The sequence below is a fragment of the Mobula birostris genome, chromosome 3 (genome assembly GCF_030028105.1).
Source record: "Mobula birostris isolate sMobBir1 chromosome 3, sMobBir1.hap1, whole genome shotgun sequence".
Taxonomy (NCBI): domain Eukaryota; kingdom Metazoa; phylum Chordata; class Chondrichthyes; order Myliobatiformes; family Myliobatidae; genus Mobula; species Mobula birostris.
This window is the reverse complement of record NC_092372.1, coordinates 67,232,773-67,254,493: the sequence shown is the minus strand read 5'-3', so window position 1 is coordinate 67,254,493 and position 21,721 is coordinate 67,232,773. Positions and strand designations below refer to the sequence as shown.

The 21,721-nt window shown below is 38.6% G+C and overlaps 1 protein-coding gene across 6 annotated transcripts in view; it reads left to right on the top strand.

The window, feature by feature from the left end:
- slc30a9 (solute carrier family 30 member 9) overlaps positions 1 to 21,721 on the top strand; it is a 66,810-nt gene that overhangs the window by 23,909 nt on the left and 21,180 nt on the right. For all 6 annotated transcript variants that reach the window (XM_072252793.1, XM_072252792.1, XM_072252795.1 and 3 more), the window contains exons 7-14: positions 8,991 to 9,073; positions 10,959 to 11,017; positions 14,099 to 14,166; positions 14,525 to 14,627; positions 15,696 to 15,751; positions 16,334 to 16,469; positions 17,538 to 17,577; positions 18,232 to 18,303. In XM_072252793.1, coding sequence (XP_072108894.1) covers positions 8,991 to 9,073; positions 10,959 to 11,017; positions 14,099 to 14,166; positions 14,525 to 14,627; positions 15,696 to 15,751; positions 16,334 to 16,469; positions 17,538 to 17,577; positions 18,232 to 18,303 — 617 coding nt within the window. The remainder of the gene's footprint in view (positions 1 to 8,990; positions 9,074 to 10,958; positions 11,018 to 14,098; positions 14,167 to 14,524; positions 14,628 to 15,695; positions 15,752 to 16,333; positions 16,470 to 17,537; positions 17,578 to 18,231; positions 18,304 to 21,721) is intronic.

Below are 21,721 nucleotides of genomic sequence, written 5' to 3'. Positions count from 1 at the left end.
GAAATAAAGTTTTGTTTCTGTTGGAGCCTGTGATCAACATTTTTATGGTGTGGTTTTGAGCCGATTGATCTGACGCTTTGCTGTCTCTGAGCGTGTTCCAGGAGGCTTCGAGCGAAGTGTGCGGCTTGATGCTAAGAAGCTTGAAGATGGGGCGTGAGCCCATGATCTCGACCCCATTTCTTGCGGATTGAAATCATCGAGGCAAGTGCAGAAGACGAGCCGGTGTTCACCGCCATATACCAACTTCTCGCTTGCGGCTGCCGGAGGAAGTTGTCAGCGTGTGATGATCTCTCTCTCCCTCTTGCTCGCTATTCCTGGAGGAAGATCCCTGAATCTTGATGCTGCTGGAGGATTGTGCTGGAGTCCAGAGTGTTAGGCAAGGTTTAATTGATGTAGCTTGTGGATTGGACTCAGTATTTCATGTTATGATGTCTTTCTGCTTCTGGTCGCCTTTTTCTTGTTGATATGTTGAGTGACTTTGAATCGGGGCAGCCTGCAGATAACAAACACTGAACTGAATACGCCTGGACTCATTTGATTTTTTTGTTGTTGCCATTTGTGTTTTTTTCTTGTGTGGGGGTGTTTGACGTTTTTCTTTGGGTTCCATGGTTTTCTTTGTTTTGTGGCTACCTGCATGGAAGACGAATCTCTGTTGTACACTGCATACATATTCGATGATGTATTTTGGATCTTTGATGATACCTCTTCCCACCCTGTTTCCTGTAAAATGCTGTTCCCTTGCCTCAGCTCCTTCGTCTCCACTGCATCTGTCCCCAGGTTGCAGCTTTCCTTTCCAGGACATCAGAAGTATCCCCCTTCATCAAAGAAGGCTTCCTTTCCTCCACCATAAATGTTGCTCTCACCCACATGTCCTCCATTTCCTGAGCATCTGCTCGCCCCATTTCTCCACTGCCTTAACAGTGATAGAGTTCCTTTTGTCCTTGCCTAGCACCCCATGAGCCTCCGCATCCAACACATCTTCCTCCGCAGCTCCCGCCATCTCCAAAGGGATCCTACCACCACAGGTATCTTTACCTTTACCTTCTCACACCACATCCCCCTGCATTTCGCAGGGATCACTCTCTCCGTGATTCTGTTGTCCATTCGTCCCTCCCCACTCATCCCCCTTCTGGCACTTATCCCTCCAAGTGGCCAAAGCTGCCCACTCACCTCCATTCAGAACCCCAAACAGTCGTTCAGGTGGGTCAGTGTTTGGCCTGTGAATCGTGTCTATTATGTCTGGTGCTCCTGATGCAGCCTGCTCTACATTGATGAGACCACTTCATTGAGCACATCAGCTCCATCCGTGAAAAGTGACCAAACATTTTAATTCTGATTTCAGTTCTGACGTGTTGGTCCATAACCTCTTGTGCCAAGATTAGGTGACCCATCGAGTAGAGGAGGAATACCTTGTATTCTGTCTGGGTAACCTCCAACCTGATGGCATGAATATCGATTTCTCTTTCTGGTAAACAAAATTCCCCCCCCACCCCCACCTTTTCTGTTTTCCACTCTGGCCTCTTGCCTGTTCACATCTGCATATCCCCTCACCTGTGTCCCCTCCTTCCTTTTCTCCTGTGGTCTGCTCTCCTCTCCTATCTGATTCCTTCATCCCCAGACTGTTATCTTTTCCACTCACTTGGCTTCACCTATCAACTTCAAGCTATCTTCCTTACCCCCTCTCACTTTTTTTATTCTGGTGTTTTCTCCCTTCCTTTCCAGTCCTGAAAAAGGATCTGAGCCTGAAATGCAGACTATTTATTCATTTTCATAGAAGTTGCTTGATTTACTGAGTGCCTCTCTGTCAATCTGCGTAATTTTTCTCTGGCGTGGTAAAGGAATATGATGCAAAGGCTATGGGGCATTCATTTCTGTCATTCATAACGTGAAGTAACTGCCCCTGTACCATAAGGCAAGATGTCATAGGCAAGCTTCACTGGACAATGTAGAACATAATGTGTGAGGGCACCATTGTCTTTTGGAAAGCCACCTCACACTGTTTTGTCCATTGCCATTTCTTCCCGATCTGCAGTAGTGAGTTCAATGGGTGGAGCACAGTACCCAGGTTTGGATGGAACCTGTTACGGTAATTGAAAAATCCCAGAAAGTACTGCAAATGTGACATTTCCTTTGTCCTTGGGGCATCCACTGCTGCTTGAATTTTCTTAGCACATTTGTATAATACTTGGGTGTCAGTGATGTGACCACAGTAAGTGGTGCTTGTTTTAAGTAATTCACATTTGTTGCACCATGCTCTGAGCCCATAATCTTCTAATCTTTTTAACCCTTTTTTGATATTTTGGAGATGTCCCTTGTCATCCTCACTGGTAACAAAGATGTCATCAGGTTACGCTGAATGCCTGGGCAACCTTGTAGCATCTGCTTCATAGCTTTCTGCCAGAGTGCAGGTGCAGACGCTACTCCAAGAAAAAGCCTATTACAGCGATAATTGTGAGTATTAATGATGAGAAACACTCGACTCTTTTTCTATCTCCATCTGTGGGTGGACCTCAGCTAAGTCCGCTTTGCTGAGGCCCTCCTACAATTCGCCTACCAACACAACTGATCGACAGATGATGCAATAGTCACAGCTATACACACCATCCTTTCACATCTGGAGAAGAAGGATGCTTATGTGAGAATGCTGTTCTTGGACTATAGTTCAGCATTCAACACCATAATTCCCTCCAGGTTTGACAAGAAGCTTAGAGACCTTGGCTTTTATCTTGCCTTGTGTAGCTGGATCCTGGACTTCCTGTCAGATCGCTGGCAGGTGGTAAAAGTGGGCTCCCTCACCTCTGCCCTTCTGGCGCTCAACACAGCTGCCCCTCAAGGCTGTGTACTAAGCCCCTTCCTTTACTCTTTGTATACCCATGACTATGTCGCCGCCCACATCTACTAATTAAATTTGCTGACAACACTACACTGATTGGCCTAATCTCAAATAATAATGAGGCAGCCTACAGAGAAGAGGTCATTACCCTGACGCAGTGGCGTTAAGAAAACAACCTCTTCCTCATTGTCGCAAAAACAACAGAGCTGGTTGTGGACTACAGGAAGACTGGAGACAGGCTAGCCCCTACCAACATCAATGGATCTGGTGTTGAGAGACTGAACAGCTTTAAGTTCTTTGGCATAAACATCACCGAAAATCTCACGTGGTCTGTACATACTGGCTGTGTGGTGAAAAAGGCACAACAGTGCCTCTTTCACATCAGATGCTTGAAGAAATTTGGTATGGGACCCCAAATCCCAAGAACTTTCTACAGGGACACAATTGAGAGCATCCTGACTGGCTACATCATTGCCTGGTTTGGGAACTGTACCTCCCTTAATCGCAGGACTCTGCAGAGAGTGGTGCAAGCAGCCCAGCGCATCTACAGTTGTGAACTTCCCAAGATTCAGGACATTTACTAAGACGGGTGTGAAAAAAGGATCATTGGGGACCCGAGTCACCCCAACCACAAACTGTTCCAGCTGCTACCATCCGGGACATGGTACTGCAGCATGAGAGCCAGGACCAAAGGGCTCCAGGACAGCTTATTCCACCAGGCCATCAGACTGCTTAGTTCATGCTGTCACAACTGTATTTTTATTTATATTGTCTGTCTTGTACATACTATTTATTATAAATTACTATAAATTACACATTTAGACAGACGTAACATAAAGACTTTTACTCATGTATATGAAGGATGTAAGTAATAAAGCCAATTCAATTCAATGATTCTCTCTAGAAAGGTTTGCAAATATATCCTCTGTCCAGGATAGAGAATATTAATCTACTTTCAGTACTGGGTGATGGGTGACCTTAAAATCACCACAGACCCATTTTTCTTTGTTACTGGCACTATTGATGTAGTCCATGGGGTCCACTCAACTTTGGAAAGAATTCCTTCAGCCTCCGTGCACTGCTGGCTACTTTATCACGGATGGTATAAGGAATCAGATGGGCTTTGTAAAACTTGGATGTGGTATTTTCATTTAACACTATTTTACCCTTGATGTGTTTTGAGTTTTCCAGTGCTATCCTTGAACATTGTGTCATCATCCAGTACCTTTCTTAATTCACTTTCAGTTGACTGTTGCAGTGGATGTGGCTTACAAATGCTGGATGGATCTCCAATCAAGTTGTAGTTGTTTCAGTCACTCATGGCCCCACAATGCTGGCTCTCCTGTTTTTACCAAAAGAGATCAGCCAATATCATTTGTTGATTGTTGTATTTCACCGTTATGAATGTCATTCCCATAGGAGTTATCTTTTCTCCAGTATAAGTTCTTAGTTACGTATCTGCAGGCTTCAGTATCTTTGAAATGGCATTCAAACTTATTTTGTGGAATGATTGAAATACATTAGCCGAGCCAGCGTCCAACTCAATTTTTATTAATTTGTCATTCATTTCTAGTGTAAGCCATATTGCTTGTCTCTGGTTAGTTTCCACGTTGTAAATCTGAAGGCTTTCCAATCCGGTAACTTCCATTGCTATCAGATTTTTCATCAACAGTGTGCAGATTAGTGCTCTTTTTTAAACGGCAACTTGACTTTTTGTATTTATCCCTTCTCATTTATTTTTGTCTGCCCAACATGCACTTTCTATGTGTCCTACTTTGTTGCATTTTGTACAAGTTTCTCCTTTAAACCTGCATTGGTCTGGTGTACATGAGCCCCTGCCTTTATGGTATCACAACTTGTTTGGCCAGGTTGACCTCCTTCTAGACTAGGGTTTCTCAACTGGACATCTAGGGTTCCGTGAGAGAACATGATTTAAAAGAAAAAGTTTTTTTGAACTTCGTGCAATGCTAGTGCTCAAAGTGGTGTACAGTGATCGTGCGCCATTAAAAATCTCATTAGAGGTCTCTCAGCCCAGTATGGCAGTGCGCAATAAACCATGCTTATTTGGTTGAGTCCATTCTCAGTTTTTGACGCAAGATAGGGGAGGCTGTTGATAATTAGCGCTGTATTGCACGGAGGGGAGGATGGTAGGCTGATGAGCGTGAAGTACGTTTTCTGAGCAATGAATGGACTTGCCCAACTTGGGCTGTGACTCAGCCACTCCCTTCCAAGTTACCTCCCCAACTTCCCCTTGCGTGTCGCCGACTGACTTATGAGAACAATTGAACTCTGCTCCTGTAGTAGAAAATTAGAGGGAAATTTCATTGTAAAGAAGAAATTTTTTATGCACCGTGACGCAGCTGCTGGCCTGCTACTTTGCTGTTGTAAATGTTGCAAAAGCTGGATTGTGTAGGTTAGAAGTGAATTGTATCGTAAAGTTTTCATTTTTTTTTGTGGTTTTCTCATTTAATTATTTGTTATGCCTTTCTCTTCTATATTTTATTAACCCCTGTGTTTTATGGACATGTCTGATGGTACAATCTTCTGAGTCATTTTGAGTGAAACAACAGAGACATACGTCTGTCTTTACAATGAAAGCTACTTATCAATGGGTTTTAGATGGACTGGTGAGATAAGTTGTCCTATTCCATTGTGCCTCGTCTGTGGCAAACAACTTACAAATGCAGCAGTGGCGCTAATTAAATTGAAAAGACATTTAATTACAAATCACAGCCTTATGACATGTAAAAGTGCTGATTATTTTAAACAGCTGTTGGAATTTTAAAACAGAGTAAAGCTTTTGTTAAATCATAGTCAGTAAAAGGGTTCAGGAAGCAAGTTATTTCATAGTGGAACTTAATTTCCTAGAAAAGAGAAAGTAACACAATTGGTGAGAATCTAATGCCAGCAAGTAAAATTATAGTGGGTAAAATGCTAGGACAAGATACAAATTGAAAAGTTTTCAGTGTCAAGCAGTATGATAAGTCAATGTATTGATAACAGTCACATGATGGTGAAGAGGTTTTGTGTGATAAACTGAAAAACAACATCTTCTGTATCCAGGTTGAGGAGTCAACAGATTTCATCGATAAATGTCACGTAGCATTTGTAAATGTTGGTGAAATTCAAGAAAACTTTTTATGTTGGCCCGAAACAAGCAAAGGCCAAGATATATTTAACATTTTGTCTTCATATCTGGAAACAAAAGGTTTGTCTTGGAGGAACTGTGTTGGCAACGGTGTTGCTTTTTAAAGTTTAAAACTAAAGTTTTTAGTAACTTTACTATTCAACATTGTCAATAAATTTTCATGTTGTAAAAATTAATTAAATTTTAAATTAATTAATTAGCATTAATTAAAATTGATTTACAGCCTTTATTTAAATTAAATCTACCGAGCCTACCTTTAGAAAAATTAAAATCCCATTTTGGTTGAAGCCAGTTACGTAACAGATTTATTATGTTTGCCTTATGAGCTCTTAAAATTTAAAGGATTAATATCAAGAAAGGTAAGCTAAACTTATCTAGCTGCTTTTCAAGAAAGGTTGGCTGAAATTTCTTTCTCCACTCGAGCATTGACAGTTATTTTGGCATTCTTATATCTATAAACTTACTGATCACACTAATGTACTGTGAGCAGTAGATATAATAATTTTTACTCACCGGTTCCTTGAGACCTGAAAATTATTTCAAGGGTTCCTCCAGGACAAAAAGGTTGAGAAAGATTGGTTTAGACATTGCAGTTTTATTCATACTCACTTTCATTCCTGATTGCTACTCAATTGCACCTCCAGCTGCTGTTTCCATTGATACAGCAATTTTAAACTACTTTTAAAAGTGAATTGTGCTTCAGTTAGGAGCCCTTTTTGAATGTTTTCTAACATTGCAAAAACTAAATGACCTCACAGTGCATCATTGAGCCCGTTACTGAATTAGCAATGCTCAGGCAATTTCTTCAGTAAGCTGAAAGGGACTCCCCAGCCTTTTGATTTTGCTTATCAAATCTGAAGTGTTCTTCAATCAACAATGGGTTTTGTTCTAAATCTTCCTGCATTATGTTCATGATATCAGCAAAGTTAATTTCAGCTGGTTTGGTTGTAGCAGTCAAATTTCTAAGCAAACTGTAAGCTTTTCCACCAATAGCACTCAGCGAAACCGGAACTCGTTTCTCATCGTCTATTCCATTTGCTTTAAAATATTGCTGTATTTGTTCAGTATACATCACCCAGTTATCTGTTGTTCAATCGAGCACGTCTGTCTTTCCAGTGTAGCCAGCTATTTCTGCTTTTTAAAAATTTGATTATTATCACAATACTTGCTGTTTTATGGGTGGCGGGGTGGAGATGCGTCTCAACCAAAGTTGGGGCAAAGTGTAGCACTTACTTTGCTCCCCAATGAGGGTTCCGTGAAACCATGGGAGTAAGTGGTGGATGGTTGTATGAGCAGATGGTGTATATCACAAGTCCTGGTTATGTGACCACTGATGCCAGGCAGACAGTCACTGAAGAGTATTATAGTGACCTGGAAGACACTTGCCTAGAAGAAGGCAATGGCAAACCATTTCTGTAGAAAATTTGGCAAGAGCAGTCATGATCTTGGAAAGGCCATGATCGTCCACGTCATATAGCACGGCACATAAGGAACCAACTAACTCATTGTTTATGAACCCGTGAATTCCGTATGTTTTCTGTCTTTTTTGTAACTTGAATGTCCTGCTGTGCTTTAGCAGGTAGGTAGTTGTTTTGGGTTCATTTTAAAATTACCTTGTCACCACTGTTATGTTTTGTAACTCCATAAATGATAGATAGAAAAACTTGGGAGAATGGGATAACATGTCTACATAGTTCTTCTTTAGAGAGGCATGCAAATTTGACATGGTGGCATATTGACATATGCCATTCACTTTTGCATATAACCTGTAATAAATTGTTGAAGCAACAAATGCTTAATCAGACAATATACTTACAATATTACTCAAATGTTATTGAAATATTAATTACACAACTAGGACAGATTATTTCATTATTGTACTATTAGTAGAAGTACATATACACATAAATGGACTGACATGTTTTATATTACTTTATTGACTTTGCTGTGTGAGTATTTTGGCTATGAAACACAGGGAATGTTGTGACTATAGACCAATATAAATGCACATTTTTATTGAACATAAGCTGCAGTACGTCAATTAATTTGTGCATTTTCATAATTTGACAAAAATGATTATGGCAAAACAATGAGTAATTTTTAATTAGAGTTAGTAATTTATCTTCTGCTTGAATGCATTTATATTGCTGCAAATGTATCTATATGGTGTCTGAGAGCGCTCTGTTTTCTTACCAAAAATATGACTTTTACCATTCTCTTCAGAGTTGCATACCTCTCTATTCATATCAGCAGATGCTTCATTCTTTAATTTTTGCCAACAGCAGTATTTACATTTGTATTATTCGGAAGACTGCTCTCTATACTTGTAAATAAATGGAAGAAAAGTTTTCCAAACCTGACTAACATTCTCATTTGGGTGGCGGGATAGAGATGTGTCTATACCAAAGGCAGTATAAGGCGCTCCTTCCCTCTGCTAGCCTGCAGATCCCCCTTCGGCAAGGTGTGGCACTTGCTTAGTCCCCCCCTTGCCCAAGGGTGACCTGCAGGCTAGTGGAGGGAAGGAGCATCTTGTACAGCCTTTGAGGTCATGGCAGCAGGTGGTGGATTGTGGTATGAGCTGTTGGTGCATATCACAAGTCCTGGTTTTGTAATCACTGATGCCAGGCAGACAATCTCTGAAGAGTATGGATAGTGGTTGGGGTCACCTGTTTTGTAAAGACACTGCCCAGAAGATGGCAATGGCAAATCACTTCTGCAGAAAAATTTGCCAAGAACAATTATGGTTATCAGACGATTGTCAATTGTGTCATACAATACAGCACATAATGATGAACGATGATAAGCATACAATTATTTCTAGTGAGAATGTTGTTTGAAGAAAACATGTCAACACTGATAAATAATTAAACGTACTGGCAAAAGAATTCTGCTGGTTGATTTAAGTATTTCATTAATACATTTATGAATTGCATGCCTCCATAAGTAATATGAAATTTATTAATTATAGATGTAGTAGCATCTCTGATAATTGCTCAATATTTCTTTAAGGGCGCTTGAGGTGCACGGAAGTCTAGAAGCTCTTGCAAGGGCAAAGAAGCAACGTAAAGAAGAAGAAATTGCATACAGAGAAAGTAAGTGTGTGTAAAATATTTCAGGTATATTCCATATCATTAACTTTTGGAGAATTGAGGGGGCAAAACCCTGAAAATGTGTGTTTATTACCCCAAAGACTGATTGTCCACTCATTCCCATTGCCCTTTCTCAAATTGTAATCAGTTTCAGTTTTCTTTCCCATTGTGCAAGTCTAAATGTTGAAGGGTGGTGATTTAACTCAACAGTTCCAAAGGCTGCCTCCTGAAATGTAAAGTGTATTTACACAGTCCTGAATCCTGTACATCTGTAATAATAATATTTGTTTCACTGCTGTACATGAAGTGGAAAAACATCAATTTAATTCGCAAATAACATCTGTTTGTACTTCTAAGAAGATTTGATCTTCAAATCAAATATGTTTCGTGTTACATAGTCTTCATGAGTTGTAGAGTTTACACAAAATTTTATTCATGCTTGTTCATGGGCAGTCTCAGTTACCCCAACGAGCTTCTCAAGTACAGTATATAGAGTTTCCAGCACATCAGTAGTTCTGGATCTTCAATTACAATATATTACAACAATTCTCCAACTAGCTGCTTTGTGTAGGCCACAGGTGTTCACCTCTAATCTAGGACAATACAGTGGTGTTGCAAGTAGTGCAGCTGTTACACAGCTCTAGTGACCTGGGTTTAATTTTGACTTCTGGAGTTATCGGTGTTGAATTTGCACTTTCTTCCAGTGATCTTAAGACACTAAGACATATGAGCAGAATTAACCCTTTTAACCCATTAAGTCTGCTCCGCCATTTCATCATGGCAGATTTTTTTAAAAATCCCACTTAACCTCATTCTCCTGTCTTCTCACCATAACCTTTGATTCCCTTACTAAATAAGAACCTATTAACCTCTGTTTTAAATATACCCAAATAATTCCACAGATTCTCCACCCTCAGGCTAAATAAATTCCTCCTCCTCTCTGTTTTAAATGGACCTCCTATTGAGGCTATGTCTTCTGTTTAGATGTCCCCCACTGCAAGAAACATGCTGTCCACATTCACTATTCAGATCTTTCAATATTCAATAGGTTTCAGTGAGATCCTCCCTCGTACTTCTAAATTCTAGCAAATACAGACCCAGAGCCATCAAATGCTCCTCATACGCTAACCTCTTTATTTCTGTGTTCATTCTCATGAACTCTGGTCCCACTCCAATGCCAGCACATCCTTTCTTTGATAAGGGGCCCATAACTGCTTACAATACTCCAGTTTTGCAGATGCTTCTGTTTCCATTCATATCACAAAGATAGTGCTGTTTGTTAATTTAATTGCCTCTAGTGTAGTTGGTGGTTTGAAGAATCAGTGAGGTGTCAATAATGCAAGAATAATTTGCAGGGAAATCAGTGTGAAATGAGATTGCGATGATTACTTTGAGAGCTTCAAAGCTTTGATCTAAATCATCGTGTTGCATATTATAAAGAAATATGAAAAGACCCAGCCTTATGGTGGGTTTGAGACATGAGTCATCGACTATTAATTTCTCTCTATAGATGCTGCCTGATATGCTGTTTCTCTAGCAGTTTTTTTTTGTTCCAGATTTCAGTAACTGCATTCTCTAGTGTATCTAGCTTTGGGTCTATTGATTGATTATCATGGTGACTCAAACATTCTTCCTTGCCTTCAGTTCCTGTCCTCTGTGGAACCCTTCCCAGAGATGTGATTTGCTTAAGTTTCGTGTCCCATTTAATCATAATTATTAACCTTATTAGTGTAATCTGTCCCTGGCTCTACATTACAAATCCTATTCAGTTGCACAGGAGACCATTTGAGGTTAATTCATTAAATATATTTTCTATTACAAAGAAAATATATTTTATATTTTCTATTACAAGCTGAAATTAATTTGACAATTGTTTTCACTTTTGTAGATCTTTTCAGGAACCAGAGGTTAATGAAGGAATACAAGGACTTTTTGGGTACCACTATGGTGAGACCATATGATTGAATAATGTGCATTTTTAAAGTTTAGCCAGCTTCTCATCCAGTTAGTGTAGCAGTTTAAAAAACAAATTACTTAAGCACAAACACTTGCGCTTACTTTTGGTATTTTAGCCAATTTGAGGTTCATTGCTTTGTCAAAATCTATATGTAAGTTGGTTAGTATATGTAAAACTGTTAATAGTATTTACTTTATTTAAAATACTTTGCAGTTTTTGCACAGAATTATTTAAGGTATATAAAAATATATACTGGTTATTGTGTAAATTATACCTTGAGTTGTGAGAGCTGTTTCTCCATGTAGATGAATTCATGAATGGCAGAGATATGAAAAGGTAGACCAGTATAACTTTGTTTGAGCAAGCATAGTCATAAGATAAAAAGTAAAATTAGAGGAATCATTTGTCCTTGCACCAATTTTTTTGTCCAATATACACAAGCTATTTAAATAAAACCTCTCAAAGTACATTTTACTTCCAGTTCTGCTCCCCTTAAAGTTCTCTACAAAAATTTTGAAGGCATTTAGATCTAGCTTTGTTCCCCAAGTCAGCATAATACTTCTACAGTTGGCAATCTGTTTAGTCAGATTCTCACCTCTGTCTTTGCCGTTGGTGCCTTTTTCCCCCTATGACTTCCTTAATCTCTTTCTTTCATGTTATGTTCTCTGAAGAGGATCTCATCCATTGTTCAAGGGATGCAGACAATAAACATTTATCTTAAACAGCTGTTTTAGTCATTTACAAAGTCAATTTATTATCAAAGTACATGTATGTCACCTTATACAATCCTGAGATTTGTTTTCTTGTGGGCATAAGCAGTAAATCCAAAAACCACAATAGAATCAGTGAAAGACCGTGCCCAACAGGACAGACAGACAACCAATGTACAAAGCGCAGCAAACTGTGCAAATGTGAAAGAGAGAGGGGAAAAAAAAGCAATGAATATCAAGAACAAGAGATGAACAGTCCTTAAAAGTAACTCCATTGGTTGAGGAAAGAGTTCAGTTGATGGGGTGAGTTTAGTTATTTCCTCTGGTTCAAGAGCCTGGTGATTGAGAGTAATAACTGTACCTGAACCTAATGGTGTGGGTCCTGAGGCTCTTGTACCACCTTCCTGGTGGCAACATTAAGAAGAGAGCATAGCTTGGGTGATGAGGGACCTTGATGATGGATGCTGCTTTCCTGTCACAAACAAGAGAAAATCTGCGGAAGCTGGAAATCCAAGCAATATACACAATGCTGGAGGAACTCAGCAGGCCGGGCAGCATTTATGGGAAAAAGTACAGTCAATGTTTCGGGCCGAAACCCTTCAGCAGGACTGGAGAAAAAAAGCAGAGGAGTAGATTTGAAAGGTGGGAGGGAGGGGAGAGAGAAACACCAGGCAATAGGTGAAACTTGGAGGGGGAGGGATGAAGCGAAGAGCTAGGAACTTGATTGGTAAACGAGTCAGAAGGCCATGGAAGGAAGAAAAAAGGTGAGGGGGGGGAGGAGAACCAGAGGGAGGCAATGGGTGGGCAATGAGATAACATGAGAGAGGGACAAGGGGATGGGAAATGGTGAGGTGGGGGTGGAAGGCATTACTGGAAGTTTGAGAAGTCGATGTTCATGCCATCAGGTTGGAGGCTACCCTAATGGAGTATAAGGTGTTGTTCCTCCAACCCCCTCCACCTGATGAAGACTGGCTCATGGATCTCGGGTTTTATCCTTGAGGTCAGTGATCAGCTCCTTGGTCTTGCTGATATTGAGTGAGAGGTTGTTGTTGTGACATCACTCAGCCAGATTTTCAGTCTCACTCCTATATGCTGATTCGTCACCACCTTTTATTTAGCCAATGACAGTGGTGTCGTCAGAACACTTGAATTTGTTCCTAGATCTAGTTAGATCATCCAAAGTTTATCCATCTTTTTGCTACTGTAGTTGTTTGAATCATACTGAAATGTATTGGATTTTTTTTTAACTCCAGTAGCCCAAGCAATCAGAGTTTGGTCCTAACTATTGCAAATGTCCATTCATCTCTAATGTTGACATACTTCCTCTCATTAAACGTTGTGGAGAACAGGGCCTCTTTTTTCTGGCCTTTACTTCAAGGCCTGTTCCTGATTAACCGATTTGATTTGCTGTCTGGCCATCAGTTGATTCTGACCAAGTACTCTGTCCTATTTGATCCAAAACTGATCATCCACTCTATATTTTCATCTACTCCCATTTATTGACTTTGGATTCCTGTATCCATATATCTCAGTCTCAGCTGCTATAAAAGATTTGCTTTACCAATTTTAACTATTCCAGTGTTTGCCTAGTTAGTCTCTCTTCTTCCACAATGTGCATTAACATTTCTCAAAAATTCTGCTATGCCCAAATATGCAAGAAAGCCCTCTTTATCTTTTATCTGTGTGCCTACCTATGTAAGCTTGCATACAAATAGCAATTCTTAGCTGTTTTTGAATTCTTGCATGAATTGGCTCTTCTGTATATCTAAACTTTCTGTTGTTCCAACATGTGTTCTTCCACCCTCTTGATTATTCTCATTGGTGGCCTCTTAGAAATCTCTCTAAAATTCAACCTTTTGGTTTCCTATCCTATTAGCTTCTTCCCTATATCTAAAACAGTTTTCATTTTTCTGAGGCTGTAACTGTCATATTCTGGACTTCAATAAGAAAAGCATCTGCCTTGAGAAACTTAAGTTGTATTTTTCAAAGAAACATACTCATTCTCCTCAGTTCTTAAGAATGTGGGCCTGGGTCTGCTTGGCCTCTCCTCATAAGTCAATTCCATCATCAAAAAATCAATGGAGTGACTTTTTAGAACATACCTATCAATGTTCTGGTGTAACCTCTGACAACTCTCCAGACTATCCACAACACCCCCGACTTTTGTGTCATCAGCAAACTTACTTGCCCACTCTTCTACTTCTTTATCCAGGTCATTTATAAAAATCACAAAGAGGAGGGGTCCCAGAACAGATCCCTGAAGATTTTTGTTGTACTTTCCTTTAGGCAAGAAAATATTTCTGATTGTAGTCCAGTCATCTAGTGTTAAAGATTTTGATTTTGTTTTTTTTCTCTTTTCAGCCTAGGTCAACTAAATCAACACCATTTTTACAAGGACCAGGAAAGGTTGTATTGGTTGCTATCTGTATGTAAGTTATTGATTTGTATTTATTGTTTCTTCATTTTGTTTTAGTAATGGAATTGGATTTAGAAAAACAAATTAAGAACAAGATAATGGTAAACACAATAATGGTTAAAATGTATTTTTTGCAAAATTTCATGCATGTCTATTTATTTACATAGCTCTACAGGGTATCACACACTCAGTTTGACAATCTAATGTATGGTTGTGATTAAGTTATATGGGAGATTTTGTAATTAAGTGTTGGTTTCACGTTATTTTAGTTGAACGTAAAGCAACATTAAACATTGTTTTATTGTTGGTCCTGAATTCAAAAATTTCTGTGCTATCTGTAAATATGTTGTTTTTGTTAACTCCATCTCTAGCAATGGACTGAATTTTATCTTCAAACTACTTGCCTGGGTTTATACAGGGTCTGCATCAATGTTCTCAGAAGCTATACACTCACTGGCTGACACCTGTAACCAGGTAGGGAAGGTCTCAGTTTGTTCTGTGGGAATAACTGAATGTCCTCAATTACCACACATGCTTTTAGAATTTTGGACTTTCTCTCTAAGTTACGTAGCCACAGTATTGAATAGTTTATTCTATGTCATGCTGACCTCCAAATGTGATTTAAATTAGGGCATTCAAAGTGTTTGTTCAGTTATTATCAGTTGGAAATTGAAAAGCCTCAGAATGTTAAAACTTTCCCAAATGTAAATTACTGTTGATTTATGGCTATGCATCAAAGTTGTATATAGCAGTTAATTTATCAATAATTAAAAACATTAAATTTTTTAAAAATAAAATTTTTAATAATTGGTGCAGTTAATTATAATAGCCAGGCTTTACTGAACTAACAACCAATTCATGACACATGCTACATAGCCTAGAATGTTCAGCGAGTTAAGGGAATAGTTGGGAAAGTAGTGAATCTTCAAAAGCTGGTGCTCTTCTGTTTCTTTTACATGTATCTTGTTAATTTCACTTGATTTGTGTGTTAATTGCTTACTAATTTCAACAAATCAACCCAAAAAGAGCATTTATTGCGTTCAGTCTAATTTCTGTGTAAGAAATTGTTGGAATATTGAAGTCAAAAGAAAGTTTTTACATTTCCTTTGTCTTGTCATTTCCCTCAATCTAATCATTTTTCCCCCTTTTTTGTTTTTAAGCCTAACTTGATTAATTCCATGTACTTTAGTCATTTTATGCTTAATCCTCGAATTTCATTTGTTAAAATGACATTTGGCAGTGGGTGTGCTATTGTCATGTGCATTAGCATCATCCACCTTCTTCAAGGTGTGGATCAAAACCTTTTGGTGCACTGAAACAGTTCTGCTCAACTTAAACATTCAGCCAGTGAATAGTACAAATACTTGAAAACCCAAATCATCATTACAGCAACTGCAGTGAATGGCATGTGTTGGTCATTTGACACTGGCATCAAAGTTTAACCTTTTTGGTTAACTAGAACTGATTTATTTGCAATGTTCTATTAATGACTAATTCTAACAATTTTGCCATAAAATTGATACAAAGATATATTTTTCATAGGCATTACTAGCAGTGGGTGTCGTTCAATCTGCTAGGACTCCAGATGCTGGCCATCCGTAAGAAAAACTTAATTTTCTTTATAATCAGAAATATCTCTGTCTGGCATCTGTCTCTCACATCAGGAAGATGGTGGACAAAGAGCCATTATTTATAACAGCTATTCTGCTAATGCAGATTCAGAAGTGTGTTAGTTTCTACTATTTAAAATGTTTGTGATGACCATTGATTAATTTTTTTTGGTGTGTGCCTGCGTGCATGCGAGTCTGTGCGTGTCCGTGCATGCGTCTGTGATTATGTCTTTTTCATGGCTTTTACAAAGCGTGGAGCGAGAGAGAGACTGTGGCGCGCCACTCCTCACACAGACATTTTCGCAGTATTTTCCCTTTATTTTACGAGGTCGAGTTGCGTTCTCGACACTCAACCCAGCATGGGTGGAAAGCGTACTCGGGGCGGATCCGACTAGTTTCAATCCCGGGAACCTCCGCTTCCAGGTCCAGCGCGGATGTCGTGGAGCCACCAGCTGGCCCGACCATTGATTAATTTTAATGCTGCATGCAAAGTAAAACATAATCTTTCCATCAACCAAACTGATGTAGTTTGTTTAATTGTCTTTGTATTCTGATTTTGTTTAAATCAAGGTATGGATTTACAAATATGCGCTCCATTGCATCTCTCATTAGTGGCGTAGGAATTTTTATGATGGGTGCAGGACTTTCCATGTACCATGGAGTTAGTGGACTTTTACACCCCCATCATATAGAATCCTTAATGTGGGTAAGTTCTGCATTAACAAATGCTTTGGAAGTGAATCTCAGGGTTGTATATGGTGACATACATGTACTTTGATAATATATTTACTTTGAACTTGGTTTAAAAAAAAGGTTCTGCAGGAAAATACAATGCTTTTCCTATTGCAGGGGCTCAATCTAAGCATAACAAATTGTACACCAAACCCTTTATTTTACATAATCTAAATATATTGTCTGAAATGCAGTATGATCCTGAGTATATTTTGTTAACTACAATTTTAGTTGGTATGTTACATTGCCCTTGAAATATTTTCCCACTCGGAATGGTCCTTACTGGCATTTCAGCTTTAATTTGAAACTACAGTCTGCTTTTGTGCCTATGAAAGAAGTAATTAGTAATTGTTGTTTAAACCACAAACTGGTAACTAACATATGATTTTAGATGCCCCCTCCAGCCTTAACGCCATTTCCAGACAATAGGTCTTCAGGATCCAAGTATTGTTCTGCTTAATACGAAAGGGTTGAATTCTTATTAGCACAAGATTATTTGTCACCAAAGCAGTTTCTGTTTCCATGGTATAGGAAAGAACACATGGTTATTTTGAGCGTTATCCCCGATCTTTGATTAGCAAAGTGTAAGGTATTAGGGTGCCTGGAAACAGATGTGCTCGCTTGTGTGTTCTTCCACAAAATAGCAAATTTCAAGTACCCTTAGTGATTTTCTTAGAAAATGAGCAATCATAATAATGATCCTTATTATCATTTTTAAAAAAATACTAATACATCAATACTAAAACGCTATATATATTTTGGGTCTCTTTGAAGTAAATACAACCTGATAAAAATGGAACTTTCTAATAGAGCTTCAATGTAGATCAAAGTTGAAATAATTTAACCACTCCTTTCTATATTCTAGCTGAAACGTGTTCACCAAGCTGTAGTATTATTTGTATGGATTATTTTCTGGCTGTTGAGTTTTGTTAAAATGTGATTTTGCATATAGAATATTAACTAATAAAACAGTGTTTTTGAATTTTTAGTTATGCTTTAATGCAGTAATAAACATTTTCTTTAATGTTCCATTTATATTCAGGCCTATTTTATTCTGGCTGGCTCATTAGTGTCAGAAGGAGGTATGATATATGAAAATTTAAGAAGTTATAATTTTGTCTACCTAAGTATTTTAATTATGAAATTAATAAGATAAATCTTATTTGATCTTCTTTTAGTTTTCATCCACCTTTTTCACTAAATGATTTGGCCTGCATACTATTTTTGTTTTCATTTATTTCTTGTGTTTTATTCTAATTCTGCTTGATTATCCTTCTGTTTGTTATTTAATCATGTTCTATAATGTGATCTGGTTTCTAACTTATTATAATTTGGTAGAACTATTTTATAATTTAACACATGACTTCTCTGCTCAAGTAAAAATTTTAATTGCTATTTAAAAAGTAAAGCAATTTAAGAATTTTAAAAATTGCACAGAATCTCATTTCTGGTCATACATGTTTTGCTGTAGCTTATGGCCTTTAAATACCCAGCTTAATTCTTATTCAACAATGCTCACAATCATACTGTTTCCCTGATTTGCTTTATAGCAATTATTCAATATAGTTCACATTTCATTCCATATTAGGCGGTCTGTTTCTTTAAAACTTATTTGATATTTGGCTAATCTTTTAATTTAGCTGTTGGGAGCTAGTATTGTTGCCATAAGCTTGTATGTTTCGAAAGTAATATTATTTTGCTTGTGACAAATTTATTCATTGTATTTTTTTATATAGCAACACTTTTGGTAGCAATAAATGAACTCCGAAAGAGTGCTCGAGCTAAAGGAATAACATTTTATCAATATGGTATGTCAGTTCTATATTTAACATTCCAGTACACTGTATTTGAATCCAGTTGTCCTACCAGTTGAGAATGTGTGCATAAGCAGACAAAGATAGCACAACCCTGCATTAGCATTTATCATGGATGTAGGGGAAAAACTGTTGACATTTCGGGCTGAGACCCTTCAACAGTCTTGATGAAGGGTATTGGGCTGAAACGTCGACTGTTTATTCTTTTCTATAGATGCTGCCTGGCCTGCTGAGGTTGTCCAGCATTCTGTGTTTGTGTGTTGCTTGGATTTCCGGCATCTGCAGGTTTTCATGTTGGATACACGGCCCATCAGTTCATTGCTAGGTACCAAATGTTGAGACAAATTAATTTGAGAGCATAGAGTAGTTTTCTTACCAAGCTGTTATGCATCCAGATATGATGCATCAATAAAAATTGATAGGATTGACGAGGATATGCCAGATTCTTTAGTCTCCTGCGGAAGTAGAGGCATTGAACTGTCCTGGCTATGGCATCTATGTGGTTAGACCAGGACACTGGTGATATTCACTACTTGAAGTTCTCAACCTCAAACTGTTGATGTAGACAGCAGCGTGTGCATGGGAACCCTTCTTGAAATCAATGACCAGCTCTTTTGTTTTGCTGACACTGAGGAAAAGATTGTTGTCATGACACCATGTTATTAAGCTCTCTATCTACTTGTACTCTAACTAATCATTATTATTTGAGATGAGGCATACAATGGTGGTATCATCTGCATACTTGTAGGCCGAGTTAGAGCAGAATCTGGCCTTGCAGTCATGAGTGCACAGGGAGTAGAGCATTGGACTGAGAACGCCACCCTGCGGAGCACCAGTATTCAGAATAAACATTGATGAAATAAAATATCAGACATTCATAAAAAGTTTAAAAGACTTATTTCAAATTCTCAACAAGAAGTCTTTTTTTAATGAAATGTATACAAGGGAAAAGTATACATTTCATTAAGGGGAAAAAGCTGCATCAATTTGTGGCTGACTAAAAAAACTTGAGGTACCAGATTTGAAGATAAAGGATTAGAACAGTACCATATAGGAATAGGTCTTTTGGTTCGCAATGTTATGCTAAACTAATTAAATTTGTAATCAAATGTGCTACACAATATCCCTATCCTTCTATTTTCTGCACTTTCATGTACCTATATAAGAGCTTCTTGATTATAAAATTGTAAGGCTGCCTGAGAATTAGAGGAATTTTAGAAATTAGCAAATAATTGATCAAGTAGAAGGAAATTGTATTTGGCTGCAAGGTAGTATGAAACATTTATGAAAAGGTTTGAGATGTTCTATGTTTTGAAGAAAAGAACAGTAAAAATAAAAAAGGTCCCTTAGCTGAGGCAGCTGTTATTATTGGGATATACAGAAATAGCAGAGGTGTTTTAAAAAAAGAAAAAAGCAACTGAAAATTTATAGAGTTTAAGGCAAAGTGCTTGATAAGCAATTTCTCTATACCTGGTCTGCAAGTTTTAAAATAATTGGCTGTGTAGGGTGCATACATTTGTTGCCATCTATGAGTTCACTAGGGTTTAAACTGGTTCAGCAGGGGAATGGTAGTAGGCCAGAAACTGGATGGACGGAGAGGAAGATAGGTAACAGAACCGGTAAAAACAGGCAGGGGTAAAGTAATAAATATGATGGGACAGACGGTTTAAAGTGTGTGTTTTTTTAATGCGAGGTGCTTTATGGGTGAAGGTGATGAACTTAGAGCATGGATCAGTACATGGAACTAAAATGCCATTACAGAGCAAGGGATGGAAAGGGGTGTTTAATGTCCTAGAATATCAATATTTTAGAAAAAATGGTGCAAAAGGTAAGAGGTGGGGGAGTTGCATGACTTATCAGGGATAATATCACAGCTGTACTCAGGGGACAAAATGGAGCACTCGTAAACTGGGTCTATATGGGTAGAACTCAATAATAGGAAGGATGCAAACACTGGTGGGATTGTATTACAGACGCCTCCACTCCCCCAACAGCCACTGGGATATTGAGGAACAGATATGCAGGCAGACTAAGGAAAGATATAAAAACCATTGGGTTTTTGTCATGGGGAACTTCAGTTTCCCTGATGTAAACTGGGACCTTCTGAGTGCAAGATGTTTGGATGAGACAGAATTTGGTAAATGCATCCAGGATGTTTTTTTAAAAATCAGTATGTAGATAGTCCAACAAGAGGAGGGGTGATGAGCCTGGCCAGGAGACTGACCTTTCAGTAGCTGAGCCGTTAAGAAGCAGAAACCACTATTTTAAGATAGGTGTAAATCAGGATAAGTATGAATTTTGCAGGAAAGTATTACATTGAAGCAGGGCAAATTACGAGAGCATTAGGCAGGAATAAGGGAGAACAAATTGGGAACAGTTGATTTTAGGCAAGAACACACATTGTGGGAGGGTGTTTTAAAGACAAACTGTACAGGACAGGTATGTTACAGTAAGAAGGAAGGATAAGGATGTCGAGATACAAGAGAACCTTGGACGTCGACAGAGGTGATGAATTTTGTCGAGAAAAAGGAAAAGTCTGTTAAGTTTAGGAAGCTAGAATTAAACAGGATTATCCCTGGTTTTCTTCTGGAATAATGCAACAACGTTAGCTACTCACCAGTCAAGAAGGGAACCAGGGATAATCCTGGAAACTATAGACCAGTGAGTCTCACGTCAGTGGTAGGGAAGTTACTGGAGAGAATTGTTAAGGATAGGATTTATGAGCATTTGGAAAGCCATGCTCTAATTGGGGAGAGCCAGCATAGCTTTGTATGGGGCAAATTATGTCTTATTAACTTGATGGAATTTTTTTTAACAAGGTGACAAGGGTGATTGCTGAAGCCTAGAGCTGTGTATGTTGTCCACGTGGACTTTAGCGAAGTGTGTTTGACAGGTCCCTGATGGGAGGGTCTTCCAGAAGGTTGAAGTGCATGGTGAATTGGCCGTTTGGATTCAGAATAAGCTTGCCCCTAGAAAACAGCGTAGCGATCGAAGGGATTTACTCAAGCTGGAGGTCTGATTAGTGGTGTTCTGCAGGGACTGTACTGGGACCTCTGCTGTTTGTGATGTATATAGATGACCTGAATGAAAATGTAGATGGGTGGGTTAGTGAGTCTGCAGATGATAGGAAGATTGGTGGAGTAGAAGACTAATAAAGAATGCAGTAGTATATAGATCAGTTGCCGATATGGGCGGAGAAATAGCTGACTGGGATATTGGCTGATGGAGTTTAACCCAGCCAAATCTGTGGTGTTGCACCTTGGTAGGTCAAATATTAAAAGGCAGTACACTGTTTTGGGCAAGGCCCTGACCAGTGTTGATGAGCAGAAGGATATTGGAGTCCAAGGCCCCTGAAAGTGGATACACAGGTTGATAAGTGTGGTTCAGAAGGCATATGGCACTCTTGCCGTTA